This window comes from Peromyscus maniculatus, chromosome 7 (assembly GCF_049852395.1).
Source record: "Peromyscus maniculatus bairdii isolate BWxNUB_F1_BW_parent chromosome 7, HU_Pman_BW_mat_3.1, whole genome shotgun sequence".
NCBI lineage: Eukaryota > Metazoa > Chordata > Mammalia > Rodentia > Cricetidae > Peromyscus > Peromyscus maniculatus.
Genome location: NC_134858.1, coordinates 55725589 through 55742106, shown reverse-complemented (window position 1 = coordinate 55742106; position 16518 = coordinate 55725589). Strand labels below are relative to the sequence as shown.

General features: G+C 40.3%; 1 protein-coding gene across 1 annotated transcript in view; it reads right to left on the bottom strand.

Annotated features, from left to right (window-relative positions):
* Positions 1-13907, bottom strand: part of Nptn (neuroplastin) — a 76200-nt gene extending 62293 nt beyond the window's left edge. The window contains exon 1 of the mRNA XM_006971492.4: positions 13594-13907. Coding sequence (XP_006971554.1) covers positions 13594-13684 — 91 coding nt within the window. The 5' untranslated portion in view covers positions 13685-13907. The remainder of the gene's footprint in view (positions 1-13593) is intronic.
* Positions 13908-16518: the final 2611 nt, after the last annotated feature.

The window sequence follows — 16518 nt, the reverse complement described above, 5'->3', positions numbered from 1 at the left end:
TGCCTTTTCTACTCACCTCACAGGTTTATCTTTCTTGACAGAACTCTTTAAAATATTTTTTAATAATTTATTTAACTTTATTTTATGTGTATTGGTGTAAAGGTGTCAGATCCCCTAGAACAGGAGTTACAGACAGTTGTGAACTGCCATGTGGTGCTGAGAATTGAATCCGGGTCCTTTGGAAGGGCAGCCAGTGCTCTTAACCACTGAGCCAACACTCCAGCCCCTTAACAGAATTCTTACTCATGTTATATTTACAGTGATCATGGAGTGCACCCATTTATTTCTTCTATAAAACTACCTCCAAGTTTAAACAACAAATTTAGAGTATAATTTCCCAGTTTCATAAAAACACTATTTTAGCTAAATATTTAAAGCTACATTAGATATTTAAAAAACATGTATAAGTTCAGCTATGATTATGCTTCATGTTATGCTTAATTCCACTCCTGGAAAGTTATGTCACTTATTCCTATATTCACCATCCTCTTCCTGGCTCCCAGAAGAATCTTAAGAGCACTGACATATAGTGAGTGGCATGCCACTACTCGAAAGGCCTTATTAAACCAAACTCCTAAGGGCTGGAGATACAGCTCAGGAGAAAACACTTGCACATGTGCAAGCCTCTAGTCTCAATGCCCAGTACCACAAAAACCAAACAACAAAACCCCTCAGAAACCAAGGTTTCTCTTACTGTTAATTTTAACTGCAAAGAAATTACATCCCTAGTCTTCCAAGAGCTAACTCCACTTTCTCTGATTCTTTAAATCAGTTGGTTATATTTTAGCAAGTAAAAATTACTCTGTACCCTTGAATTAGTAGTGTGGGTAGAACTCAGTGAGGTCCTCTGCTTATCTTCACAAAACAGCTTTAATTTTCACAGAACTTAAAAATGACTCTGTCAAACAAGGTAGCTGAAGAAGACACATACAGAACTAAAGTGTGACCCAAATAAATCTGCACGATATCTAAGCTGTATTTTCTCATGCAAAGCATCAATGTAACATACTTTTACCCATACTAATCTACTTTAGAAGGCTTTCTGGATTGGTCTTTTTGTTGGTTTTTTGTTGTTGTTGTTTTTTGAGAGTCTTAGGTACACCAGGCTGACCTCTAATTCCATATACAAAAGTGAGGATGGCCTTGATCTTTTAATCCTTCTCCCTCCTTACAACTGTTGAGACAAAAATCAAGTTACAAGATAACTGAACAAAAAAGTTGCTTATGAAGATTATAGTTAAACAAAATCCAGTTTTATGTACTACCAATTTTCCTACAAACTAATAAATTTTTCTCGAATTCACAGGCATGGAACTTTAGAACTAGAACTGATTTCTGACCCTTTAAAACTTTGGGAAAGCTCATTTCATTTCATATTCAGTTTTTATTTTTATTATTTTTCTTCTACTGAGCTCCAAAACAAGCACTACCTACAACAGAGATTTTGTTTTGTTTTGCCCCCTTCAAGCAGCTATGCCCTACTTATGATGAGCCTGACAATGATAAATGCAAATAACTATATTCTGCTAATTTCATTAAAAAAAAAACCATCAAATACTAAACCTCTGTTTTTCTTCCCCAAGCTCTAGGCCTTTGCTCTTTCATACGGCCCACCCATCTTTGGAGACTGCATAATTCCCTTACTTCATTTGCACTGCTACCTTGAAGGTATTAATAGACAACCACATCCCCCTAGTGCTCCCTTTTCCTAAGTTTAGCTCCTGAATCTTAAACTACAATCAATGCACAATTATCCACTCTCTCCTAAATGTGTCTAGAAGGTTTCTTAATTATTTGTAGTTCAATCTTAATAAGAAAACAGTAACACTGTTATGTTACTGTGTCATTTTGTTAGGTGGTCACTATGCTGCTCACTAAGGGTAATTCAATGACAGTTCACTGCCAGCTATTTGAAACCTCTTTTCTTTGTACTTGCTCTTTTCCAGGTAGCAGTTTCCTGGTTTGCATTAAGGCCATTTTCTCGTCTCCCTTGGTGAAAGACTTGAGATACAGTATTAATGAATATAATTTCAATGCTGGAACTGCTGTGCTATTTTTTTCCTGCTGCCCTGTAATGGTCCCCAAACTGGCTAAACTTGTAACACATTCCTTCAAACTATACATTGAAAGTATTTCACTGACAGCTGCCAACAGAAGAGAGGACATCTTCCTGTGTTTCCCCTATAAGTAGCATCATTACCTAAAATGAAGAAAATGATTCTGCACTTAAGACTTTTTCATGAAAGGAGATGATTCTTCAATGACAACTGGAGGTGCCCATCTGTCTGTCTGTCTGTCTGTCTGTCTGTCTGCCTGCCTGCCTGCCTCTCTGCAGCAGCTCAGAAGATAGCAGTGCCAGTCCTGCACTCAATCACTAAGAAAAAGGCAGGGGGGCTAGAGCAAGGAGCACAAACCCTAATTTAAGGACAACTAAACACACTAGCAGAAAAGTTATGTTTTCATTACAATATTCAAAGTATTGTGGCTTCACTTTATCACTACCTTCCCCAAATCCAAGTTAAAATAAAGGAGGGTGGAAAAGCCAACTTTTAAAATCCTCTACTTTACTAGAAACACACTAGTAATAGTATGTGCTGATAGTATTGATAAATGCCTTGTTAAGATCATCAGATTGTCAAGACTAAGATGGTATACAAAAAAATAAAAACAGGTTGGGATGATGGCTCAACAGTTAAGAGCGCTTACTGATTCCCAGCATATACATGGCAGCTCACAACTGTAACTCGAGGTCCAGGGAATTCTGTGGATAACAGGCATGCACATAGTGCACATACATGCAGACAAAATACACATACACATAAAATAGAAATATACAAATCTTTAAAAAATAAAAGTACGAAGGAACATCCACGTAAACCCAATATTCAGGAAGTTAAGGCAGAAGGATTATTGAAAGCTTGAGGCCAGCCTAGGTTACATAGCAACACTCTGCTGTCTGAAAAAAACAAAAATCAAAACAAGTAAACAAGCCATAAAACTGAATAGGGCAGCATACTTCTGTAATTCCAGCAGGGGGATAAGAAGTGGAGAGGAAGAAGGATGAAAAGTTCCAAATCAGATTGCACAGGTAGGGAAAAGGGGCTTAAAAATAGCTAAATAAATTCTAAAATGACTCCATACCTGAAAATATGTTTCTGCATTAAAAAACTTACATTTAAAACAGTGGTTTTCAACGTTCCCAATGCTGCGACTCTTTAACACAGTTCCTCAAGTTATGGTGACCCCCAACCATAAAAGTATTTAGTTGCTACTTCAAAACTGTAATTTTGCTACTGTTATGAATCATAATATAAAAATCTGATATACAGGATATCTGATGTGTGACACTCCCAGGGGGTTGTGACCCACAAACAGAGAACCACTGACTTAAAGATCCAACATACAAAGCCAAAATAACCCCAAATTTACAACTACATTTAGAGATCTCCTGAACTAAATGACATTGTTCGAGGTCACCAATCATCACTATTTTCCTAAAGTTGTTTTTGAGCAAAAGCTGACATTACTGTAATACATATTTCAGATGTCACTTTTCACGAAGAAGTTAAAGGCTGACAGGCTTTTCCCTTCAGGTGAGGTAAAAATACCACAGAACTAGGACCAGTGCTTTTCCCACACTAGGTGTATCTAACTATAAAGTAACTTATGGTACTGTGCTTTGCTCATGTATTTATTCAAAATACTGGTGTTGGACAGTACTTCAGAAATTCCCTCTTCAGGTGCACACCAAAGGAAGTGGGTTGCTCAAGTCAGGGACAAACTACCCCAAAGCAAAGGAACAGCTTTCCTAGTTGGCCGGCAACAGCACAAACCATCTCCCAAATATTTTCAGTTATGGTATCATTTACATAAAATGACACAGGATCTATCTACCTTTCTACATACATGTGAGGGTAAATTAAAATATCACTTTGTTACTTTATAGCTACACCTTGGAATTTATTAAATGTGGAAACAATGTGTCTAAGGAGTCCTGTAAATCACTTCAGCAAAGGAGTCAAACAGCCTGTGAAAGAGAAGGTGGAAGATTCACTCTCATTCTAACACTCTTGGAGAAGAGAGCTGACAAAAGTTACCAGAAGGGAGGGAGAAGAAACGGAGGCTTCAACTCTGTTAAGGAGCTCTCCTAAAGAGCTGCTCAACAATGAATGCACTGCTTGTAAGGTAAAGTTACTGCAAGTGTTCAAGGTGGAAAGACAACCTTGGAAAAGGGATGCCTGCATTTGTTAACAGGTTAGACTGGATGAACCTCAGGTCTCTTTCAATTCTGAGATTCTAGAAAATTCCCTCAGGGAATTCAGAAGAAAATTTCTAAATGGAAAAGAAGCACACATATCCTATACTTTTAGAATCCTCTTGAGTTTTCTTTTTTCAAAAGATACAATAGAAAATGTACTCTATGGTCTTTAAAATACATATTTACCCTTCTACTATTAGTTAGTAAGGGTTCATCACTTCTTTATATTATTAAGAAAAGATGGAGATTATATTTATAATTTTGTAAATATTTTAGAAAAAATGCTTAAAATCTAGTAGTCAATGCCCTAGGAACTTTATAGATTTTTAAGTAATATGCACAGACACAAATATATTACTCATTAAATACAATTCATATCTGTGTTTTATTATACTCTAAAAATATATAGGAATCTTGATTTCCTGAAAGAGTGCAAGTAAAGAGAGTATTCACGCAATCACTATTTCTACTAAAATATTCTACTAAAAATATTATTTTCAAACTGAGTGTCATGAACCATTAATGAACTGTTAAATCAACTGAGATGATCACTACAATTTTCTTAAAAGATACTACTTCACCAGGTTGTTAAATATACTGCATTAGTTGTGAACTTTATTATAATATTTATGTGGGTGCATGCATGGTGGAGAGGGCATGTGTGCCAAAGTGCACATTATGTGGAAGTGAACAGTTTGCAGGAGTTGGTTCTGGGAATTGAACTCAGGTTACCAGTCTTGGTAGCAAGCAACTTTACCCACTGAGCCATCTCATCAGCCTATTAATCTTCTCTTCCGAGTCACAGACATACACACACACACACACACACACACACACACACACACACACACACACACACAGTCTTGCTATGTAACCTAGGCTAGTCTCAAACTCTTTTCCTTCCTGTCTCAACCTCCTAGGTTCTGGGATTACAAACATACATCAACATGTCTGCCAACAGTAATTCTTACAATCTTACACAGATATTTTAACATCTTGTGAGCCAAATACACTGTTGTACTACAAATTAAATCCTAACTATATTTTAGATCATAAAAAATTCTAGTTTGTAATGCAAAATTACATTTCTTAGGTTATTTTCAGTTAATAAGCAACAAAGATGTGGCTGACAACTACTGAAAGTAGTTGAGTACATAGGAGTTTATTACATGCTCTCTTTTAGTTTTGGTTTGCTTGTTGGGCTGATTTTGTTTTTCTGAGCCCACGTTGGTCTCCAACTTATGTAGCCAATGAAGATTTTAGACTCCTGATTTTCCTACCTCCATTTCCCAACTGTTGAGATTAAAGGCATGTGCCACCATATGTAGTTTATTTGCTGTATGTCTACAATTCTAACAAAAATGGAAAAGAAGCAGACCTAGCAAGCATGATAAATAAGCTGATAAAACTGTGTCCTTTAAATTTGATGTTTTGGAAAGGTGAGACTCAGTGGGTAAAGGTACTTGTGCCAAGCCTGACAACCTGAATCCAATCCTAGAAATCCACTTGGTGAAAGTAGACAATTAACTTCTACAAGTTGTTCTCTGACCTCAACACACACACTGAGGCAGGTGAGTGCTCATATATGCACATTATATGTATATACACATGTGCATGCGCACAAAATAAATATTTTTAAGGGTTTACGTGTTGTTTCTTCACCCACAAAGAGATTTTTTTATTCTATTTTAGATATGTAAATAATTGGTGGAAATAAGTCATATACAAAAACAGATTTCCTCAAAGGACAACATTAAACAATAATAATAGTTAAGTGTTATTTCATTGTCTTTTCATTAGCCAAACAGTTTTCAACCAACAGAAAGGAATACAAAATACCTATTTGGCAAGAATGTTCATTTCTTAATTGTTCTTAATTCACACTGGCAATTTCTGCACTAAGCTGTAATCTCTATAACAGACACTGCTCTGCCTTCCTTAAAACAGAAACTCCTAGTACTGTTTGAAGTATATGCAGAGAAAGTCAGATTTCAAAACAGTCTATATCTTAATATTGTCATCTCCCTAAAGTAAGTTTCTAAAAGCTTATAAAAACAGATGCTTATAAAAGCCCACTGGAGGCAGTACCTACACTGTAAATCAACAGAACTAATTCATGTTTAGAATTGGAAGACAGTTGAGATGTCAAACCCAGCAATCTAAAAAAGATGGCAGGGAACGAAAGGAGTCAACAATAAGCCAAACATGCAGCATTCTTACAGCTTTACTTGTAACTCTTCTGCATGAGCATGAGCAGTGGACCTGGTCAGCATTCGATCTGCAAAGATTTCAAAGTTTTGACATGTATTTTGTTTAATCATTTTTAGAATATGAGGATACACCCGGATGTGATTAAAACTGTTGGTGTAATCTGAAACTTAATGTTTTGAAATATAATTTTAAATAACATACAGAGTGATTTCACATCATCTCATATGTCTGTCTGATAAATCTGAAACAATATTTAATACAAAGGAAAGCAAATTATATTCAAATTGATAAACATTTGGAAAAATATAAAGCGCTAAAAATTAACATTGTTTAATAAGGCTTAGTTTTAAACATATTATGTAACTGTCTTTCAGAAATACTACTTAGTATTCATTAGCATAAGAAACTTAGCACAGGGTATAACCATCAAGTAGATCATATTCTGTTTTAAGTGACAGGTCAGATGTGAGCTTTTTTGTTTTGTTTTAGTTTGAAAAACAAAAGCAAGAAACAAAACAAAATGCCATCGGGTATCTAAGGAACATAAATACTATCCCCTAACTTACTACATAGACCAAAAATGTGGACACTTGGGGAATTCTTTAAACATTAGGAAACCTCATTTCCACGCATATCAATTAAAAGTTCTGAGAAATCAATTCAAAATAACCTCTAATTAATTAGGTTTAAGATACAGTTTGTCTTATCTTTGTATATATGAAAAGGCAAACAAAAAGACCACTAGAAAATCAAGTCACATATTCACTTTTAAATTTAGACATGTTTTTACACATGATCACTTTAAAATAAGTGAGTTTGTTTAAGTACATAAGTCTATAAAATGTACCAGTTTATAATCAACTCATTTTTATAGGAAGTTTCCTGTTTTCCTAAAACTAAATGCTTACCAACTAAAATTAAGAACTTTAAAAAGGTAGTCTTCAAAAGCCTCATAAATGAGTTTTAAAATGTATTGTCTAAGGTTGTTAGATTAAATTAAACTCTACAATATCAATGTCATTTGTTCATTTATGTAAATTGTTTTTGTTCACAGTCATTATCAAAGTTAAGTTGTTTACAGGAAGTGCTTTTGCACCACTTAATACAATTTTGATGTGTCAATTTACTTAAAAGTCTCTACTATTCCTTTTTTTAAGATTTATTATCATTTTTATGGGGTATGTGCCCACGGAAGCCAAAGGTTTCTGGATCCCCTAGAATAAGAATCAGAAGCAATTGTGAGATACCAGCATCCTCTAGAAGAGCAATATGCATTCTTTTCTTTTTTTTTTCTTTTTTTTTTTTTTCCTTTTTGTTTTTTTTTTTGAGACAGGCTTTCTCTGTGTAGCCCTTGGCTGTCCTGGAACTTGCTCTGTAGACCAGGCTAGCCTTGAACTCACAGAGATCCACCTGCCTCTGCTTCTTGAGTGCTGGGATCAAAGGTGCACACCACCACCACACCAGGCACAGTATGCATTCCTAACTGCCGAGTCACTTCTCTAACCCTGTCCTGCTATTCTTTCCAGCAGCTTCTATCACTCCAGATGTTCCTCAGATAAAGGTCTGTCCACTCCTTATTTGTACATCCAACTCTTCTCCTTGCCCTACTGCTACCTTCAGGCTTTCCCTTGTCTCAAAACCTCATTCATTACGTTCGATGCTATCCAGATTGTGCTCTTGCTGTAAACAATAAGTCAAACAGTAAGTTAAACATCAGAAATTATTTCACAAAGCTTTTTTCCATTTTCCAAAACTGCTGTGTATTTTATTATCAAACTATTTATCAAAATTTCACTGAACACCTTTGATATGGTATTCAAAATGGTCACTCATTTTTGTTTCATTTTCGCAGATAACAGCACCCAATCTCCTTCCCAAAGCATAAAAAATCTTCACACATTCTAGTCCTCAGACTGAGATATAAGGATCTGAGTTCAAGGTCAGACTGGGCTGCCCATCAAGAACCTGTCTATTAAAAAAAAAAAAAAAAAAAAAAAAAAAGGCAAAATGAAACGAAGGGGAACAAACACTTTACCTAGCTCCCAATTCCAAAGAACATGTTAACTAAAAACATTCAAACTCACAGAGCACTTTTCTAAGTCACATCTTTGAAGGCCTAGTTAAATTCTTATTTAAAAAAATAAAACTGGGAGATGGTTCAGAGGGGGTAAAGGCATTGCCACCAAACCACCAGGACTGACACCTGAGTTCAATCCCCAAGATCATCTACATGGTAGAGGAAAACTAACTCTGCAGGTTGCCCTGATGTGCACAGGTGTACCAAGGAATGGAATACCCACACACATATACATAGAAACACACACACACACACACACACACACACACACAGGTAAATAAGTGTAAGAAAGTTTTTTTTGTTTTGTTTTGTTTTGTTTTAAGACTTATTTATCTATTATGTACATTGGGGGTTTTTACCTACATGTATGCTTGTGTGAGGATGCCAAATCCCCTGGAACTGGAGGTACAGATAGTTGTGAACTGCTGTAGGAGTGCTGAGAATTGAACACGGGTCCTTCGGAAAAGGAGCCAGTGCTCTTAACTGCTGAACCATCTATCCAGCCCCAAGAGAGTTTTAAATAACAAATAAAATCAGGGGTTTGCCTAGCATGAGTGAGGCCCTAAATTTAATCTCCCCACCATCAAAAAAAATTTTAATAAAATTAAAATGATAGTACAGTAACATCACCTTAGAGCAGTGGTTCTCAACCATCCTAACACTGTGACCCTTTAATACAGTTCCTCATGTTGTAGTGACTCCAACGATAGTTATTTTCATTGCTACTTCATAACTGTAATTTTGCTATTGTCATGAATTGTAATGTAAATATCTGATATGCAGGACATCTGATTTACAGCAACCCCTGTGAAAGGGTCAAGTGAGTCCCAAAGGGGTTTCCAACTCACAAACCACTGCCTTAGATCCTACAAGGAAATGTTTCACAGCAAAATTATATTGAAATAAAGCTAGAAATTTCTTGTAACAGTCTAATTTCTCAGGAAAATAAAACTCATGCAAAATCAAATCTACAATGAAATCAAATCTTTGTGGCAAGTAAATTAACTGTGGAGCATTTATATTTAAGGATTTTTCTTTCATTTTTCTGTTAAAACTTTGGCATACTCACAGGTTAAGCTCTGTGTTTGCCAACACATACACACAATAATCTGTCTCTCTAATAAGGACCCAATAACTATATAAAAAACAAGCCAAGAAATAGGTTCTAATGTAGTCATATGGTCTTTCCTGCCAGACTCCTGACAAATTTGTGCTTGGTGTTCCATTCAGTCATCAAAGAGATTAAAGACATATGGTCTCCTTAGTAAAGACTTTATTCAAAGGTAGGTCCCTTATTCTGGTCACATACTATTTGAATTATGTTTAAATCTGTTGCTTGACATTTGTCATATCCTTTGTGCCATGGCTACCACTGATAAGGTTTATCTTTCTGCTGGTTGTTTCAGTTCACCTTAAGTGGGAAACAGTCAATAGCAAACTGTCAAACAAGTGAAGCAACTAGCACTTGACAGATTCATGAATCACCTAGTGCAGATACTGGCATTGTTAGGAGCATCATGTTCACAGCTACCTACAGTCACCTAAACAAAATGCTCTCTCCAAGTGCTGCCGTAACAATGAAATTCACTAGATTCTCTTATTTGACCCCCACATAACAGTATTATTTAACCTAATTTGATAAGTTTCAGGATGAACATATTACATTTTTATACTCCATTCACATTCATTCATTCAGCTAACACCTGTAAAGCTCTTGAGTATCTTCCAGCTACCACATTCTACTTCTCTTACCACAATGGTATTCTAAGAAAAGGCAGCACTTGACCCTTATGAAAATATGTTCATTTGCTGGGGTGGTGGGGGTCAGGAGAAATGAACGTCGTGAAATCTCCCAATCAAATGGAAATATGAACTTCCTCACCGGAATTTCAATTGCAGGTGCATGGTTAGCACAAATTTCTATAAGGGACCTTCACATGACCTATTTACTTATACTTATGATGACAGAAGCCTTAACAAGTGTTTAATACGCACAAGAAAAACAATCATGCTACTTTTTAAGAATAATAGTAATGGTTAACTATCACTGAGACTTGCAATACTGCCAAACTGAAATCCAACTAGCCTCATTACCTCATTTAATCCTTACATCATCCCTAAAGGACTAACACCATAATCCCCATTTCACAGATCAAACTAAGACTTGCCTTACTCAAGGTCACTCAGCTGTGGAGAATTAGAATCCAAACCCAATTCTTGGGAAGATCTACCTCAGTGGTAGCATGCTTGCCTAGTATGAACAAAGGTTTGAGCCCTAGGACCAATCTCTCTCTCTCTCTCTCTCTCTCTCTCTCTCTCTCTCTCTCTCTCTCTCTCTCTCTCTCTCTCTCTCACACACACACACACACACACACACACACACACATACAGCAAAAAACCAAAACAGCTGTATCTGTGTTCAAAGCCTGTGCTCTAGATTACATTATACTGCTTGGTTTAATATTCAATTTTAACCTAACACTTTGGAATATCTTAAAATTTGTGCCTTAAAATTTTATTGTTGGTGGGTGATACATAAAGGGGGAGGGGTACCTGAAACTGTGGTCTTACAAATCTAAATATTTATATGGAAAACGAAATCTACTTGAATCCCTATAGTAATGGGTCGATTCCTTTTGGAGTTAAGAGAAGCTGTGGGTCATCTAGACCAAAGTCTTCATTTGAGGAATAATGAAAACAGAAGCCTTTTCAGAAAGTTCTACATGCCTAATCTAAACTGCCACATTTTTGATTCAGAAGCAGTGACTCTATCACTAATTTTCCAAAGCATTATTTTAGATAGATAATATGTATGTCTAACATTTCAGTATTATATGGAACATAGTATCCCTTTCTGAATCACTGTATAAAAAGTAAAACCTTCAGGACATGAAATCAGACTATTGCAGGGCTATTATCAACAGAAAGCTTGAATAATATCACTGAGACACATTGCAGAAAGCTTTAAAATGGCATCCTTAACCATATAAAATCAAAAGTAACCATTTCTTTCTTGAATTCAATTTACATTCATTTGGATCAACTATGGGCTCATCGTCGCTTTACTAGTCTTGTCACGTGACTAAATCCAAGCTCATTTCAAGAGAAAGGCTGTACTATGCTGTATTTAGAACATATTATCACTAAGAGCAGCCAGATGAGTCTTTGTAGGCCCATCCAAAAACCTTGCCTTAGTTGCTAAGAAACTACAATTTACCATATTCTAAATCATCGGAAACAACTTATGCCAGCAGAGATTAAACATCTACGATCAAGAATCTCACCTATAGGACAAAATCAAACTGTGCTATTTCCACAAATAACTGCAATCGGAATTAGACTTAACTCAGATGACTGATTGATTAAAAAATGCAAATCAGGCTAACTCTACCATTTCCCTTCCACAGCTTTGTACTTAAGGAAAAGGGGGTGGGGTGTGCCCACATCCTTAGAATATTCAATATACGAGACAGAAAAATGTTTCCTTTCTGACCCATGCAGAAACAAAGCCATAGGGCATAAAATTCCCTTAGTAGAATTTGATACTTTAAAGTGATTTTTTTCAATACTGTAATATATTTTCACTGTAACCTCTAGCATTTTAAGGTCAGTTTCTCTTCAAAACACTCAACGCCACTGACTGAGTGATTTTGTTTTAATGAAAGTCATTTTAATTTCAGACAAGAGCAATTTCAATTGTTTTAGCCTAACAACGAAGAATACAGAGATTAAAACTAATTTATGGCTCCCTATACCTAACCGACTTCTTATAGTTTTTTCATATTAAAAAAAACCCTTAAACCTCTTAATAGTTGTTTCCTCAATAGCTGAAATAAGTTCATTATCCTTTTAAGTTTGTTTCTGAAAGATCAGTTCAGCAACAGAACTATGACAATGCTGTCAATCGGAATCTGTCATGTTTAGCTCCCCCATGCCATTATCTTTCACCATCTTCTCTAACGAGCTTCAGTTCAAAACCCAATTCTCGCTTCCACTGTACCTTGAACACATCCCAGAGGCCACATTCATATTCCTCAGAAATAATACCTTTTCAGTCTTGAAACTTTCAGATCTCAAAAGCCCACATTTCCCTGCCATCACTCAACTGCCCTCAATCCCACCACTGCAGATGTGACTGTGTCCCAGCCCTCCCCAAAGGCCGAACCAACATCATACAGCATTTGCCACAACTCATCCCCTCCCTAATGTATCCGCCACGCTGCAAAGCAACATTACACCCCCGACTTCCTGCATTTTACTCCCTTCCCTTATTTTTCGTCTTCCCCCACACCCACCTCTATACCCAGGCACCCTTGACTTCTCTGTTTCCTCTACCCCAGTTTTAATGCTTTCCCCCCATCCTCTCTGCTCATTTTCCTCTCCTTATTTAGAAACTCCCTTTTGCTTTCCCAGCCGCTACCCTAGAATGCCCAGCACTCCACCCTCTTTGGCAAAACCCAGTCCTCTTCCCCCAGCTCGCTCGGAGACACTGCTGCTTCTCTTTCCCAGGTCCCCTACTGCAGTCAACCCACTCCATCATCTTTCCGCCCACCTTCCCTCTACCCCCAAATCCAAGGTTCCCGAATCCCTTACTAACCCCTCTCCTTAGAGACTCAAGTAGTCGGCTCCCGCTAGGTGTTCTTCAGGATCCTTTTCACCCCAGCTCCCCCCTCCTCCCATTTTCCAGGCTGTCACTAGTGTTCCGGGGCCCCGGTGGAATCCCGGGTGTCAGCGCCCGCGGAGCCCGGTTCTCTCGCCACCAACACCCCTCCGCCGGCTCGAATTCGAACGCCCGTCTCCCGCCGCCTTCTCCAGAGCCGCCCCCGCTACTCCAGCTCCTGGGGAGCCAAGAGCCCCACGCCGCGGACCTGTCTCCAGCGCCCCGCGCTCGCACCACAGCGACGCCTCCACTCTCGACCAAGCGCCTCCTCGCCTCAGCCCGGCCGCCCGCTCCCGGCTCCGGCATCCCCCTCAGGCCTGGGCCCGGCCCCTCAGGTTGCCGGAGCCCGGCGCCCCCGCCTGGCCCGCCCCCGGCCCCTCGGCTTACCGTTCTGAGCAGCGCCTGGCCCTGGGAGGAGCGAGCCAGAGACCAGCAAGAGCGAGAGGGCCAGGGCGCTGGGGAGCGAAGAGCCCGACATCCTCCCGAGCCGGAGAGCGCGCAGCGAATGGGCCGGGGCCGGGGCCGGGGAAGGGAGGGGAGGGAGGGAGGGGGCGGGCGAGCGCGCGCGCGAGGGAGTGAGCGAGGGAGGCAGCCGCGGCCGAGCTCCGTCCTTCCCCGTCCTCCTCCTACCGCCGCAGCGCCCAAGCCTCGCGAGACCTCCGCTGGCGGCCGTGGGCGGTCCAGGAGCGCCGGCGGCAAGGCTCGCGAGAAGAGGCCCTAGCCCGAAGTCCCCGCCCCTGCGGAGGCTGATTGGCCTAGCGCAGGGGAGGTCACGTGCAAAGGGCGCTTCTGGCCACGTGATGGGGCGAGGCGGGGACTCCACCCGCCCGCTCTCCCCCCGGGGGAGGACGGCGGAGAGCACGGCGGAGTACAGTTATCCCTTCGGTGGAATCCTAGTGCCCATCAATTAGAGGAAGCATTGAGAAAACAATGTCTCTCCTCCACCCATCCTGCCTTTCATGCGTTCCCGCTCTAAGCTTCAGAGATGGATACACCAGACCCCGCTTTTAAGCTTCCTGTCATTGTCCCTTACCAAAAACCTGCTAGCCTTCCTTCTGGACTTTGACCAGAGACCGCTAGAGGTATCTGGCCACAACCTCTCTGCCTCATGTTTTTTTCCCTCCCAGGCGGTGTTACAAGCTTGCTGCGCCTTCCTGCGCGGACATCTGTTCCCTCTGCCTTCAAGTGTCCTCCTTTTCCTCTCTACCTGTGCCCTCCCCACCCCCGTTTGGCCTTATTTTAGCTGCACCGGCTCTGAGGGCCCAAAGTTAACTAGTCTAATTGTAGGGCCATAGATACGATTCTACAAGGAAGTCGTCATATGTCAAGTGATAGGCAGAATCTTTGGTAGAGAAACCGGTAAGAGAATAGTTTCCACTCAGTTCACAGTTCAGCCTAGTCTATCCGGAGATTAGGAAGAGTCAAATGACCCATAGGAAAGGGGTCAGAAAAAAAGTTTAGCCACGTTGCATGGAAATTTGAGGAAATGCTTCCTTTGGGGGAAGGAGGATGTTGGAGAGATGCCATAGTCGGTAAAAATACTTGCTGCACAGGGATGAAGACCTGAGTTCCCCAGCATAAAAGGAACAAGATGACCACCAGGGCCGCCTCTGTAATCCCAGTCTGGAGAGGTGGAGAACAGGAGGACCTGGAGCTTGCTGGCTAGCCAGCCTAGCCAGTCCATGAACTCCAGCTTCAGTTGAGAGACCTTGCCTCAAAAACTGAAGTGGAGAGTAGTTAAGGGAGATACCCAGAAGTTGCCTTTTGGCCTCCTAGTGCAAGCAGGCTTGCTCACACACGGACACACAAAACACAGCTTTGGGGGAGTTGCCCTTTTTTTTTTCTGTACCACCCTTAGCACTTGTGGTTAGCAAAGGAGTGTTTTCTGTGGCTTATCTCATCCCTGAGTCACAACAGGCGTCCTCGGGTGTGTCTATGACTTAAAAATGAGGAACTGTAAACCAGCCTGCTGACCTGACTTTATTCAAAGCGTTTAGAGAATCTGGAGGAAGGAAACCCTCACAATCTCTCCAGCTTTCCCAAGAACAAGACAACTAGTGCTTATAGACTGAGCTTTCCAGCAAGGGTTAGCGCTACAACTGTGGTCTGCTCACAGAGGAAAACCTGTTCAAAACCTCCAGTGTGTGTGTGTGCGTGTGATAAAAGGGCTGGCAGGTATTTTTGTCTGAACAAAGGCCATTGTGTTGACATCCTGTAAGGACAGCTACCCGGCGGCCTGTAGTGCAGCCAAGATTCTCAGCTGATGGAAGTTCTGGTTGAACGCAGCCATTCTGCCTCCTAGAAACCACAACAAGCATGCCTATTTTATCCTTGCAATGAGGAATCCTTATAAAATTATCATTTGTAGAAGGGGAAACTGAGGCTAAGAAGATGGCATGGTTTGCTCAGGATCTCTAGGCATAAATGTTGGTGCCAGACAGTCTAGTTCACTTGCTTCTAGGCTTATTTTAGAAGCATAGCTCCTTGCCCTCTTGAAGTTAGGAGTGTCATGTGACTGACTCAGCCAATGAAATTTGAGAAGTGGCACGCATCATTTTATCCAATTGAAGCATCCAGGGTTTCAAACTCTTTTGCCTTGGTAATAATGGGTAAGGATTATGATAGTGAAAATGCATGCCAACAGGAAATGTATATCCACTTGGATCCTTGAGTTAGCACAGTAAGTTGAACCCTCCTGCCCACCCACACAGAACAGATACCATCTCTTGAGTTAAACTTATTGAGATTCAAGGACGCTTGTTCTCTTCCACTTTAAAAAAATCTTTATTTTACATGTGTGAATATTTTGCTTGATGTATGTATGTGCGCCGTGCAGTGCCCGGGGGGGGGGGGGGGGGGGGAGTCACAAGGGAGCATTGGAACCCCGGACACTGGAGTTACAAATGGTGGTGAGGGTCCATGTGAGTGCCAAGAACTGAAGATGGGCCCTCTGCAAGAGCAGGAAGTGTCCCTAACCATTGAGCTGCCTCTGCAGCCCCCAGTGGGTGTTCTTAAAGCACAGCTGAACAGATCCACCCCACTGTATCACGAGTGTCTACGAGTTAGGCATCTTCGCACAAGTGACCTAAGAATTTCTCTTGACCTTAGCCATCAAGTGGGGACAAAGATCGCGGCAACCTCAAAAGACTGTGGTAAGAAAAGCTGGGCAAGCTTACGTGCAATGTTTCGAACCATTTGTGGTGTGTGGCAAGACAGCAATGTTTATCATGACACCACTACAACTCGGACTCCAGCCTACACTTCCCCTCCCCCCCCCACTGCTGCAACATCATGATTACAAGAAGTGAATCG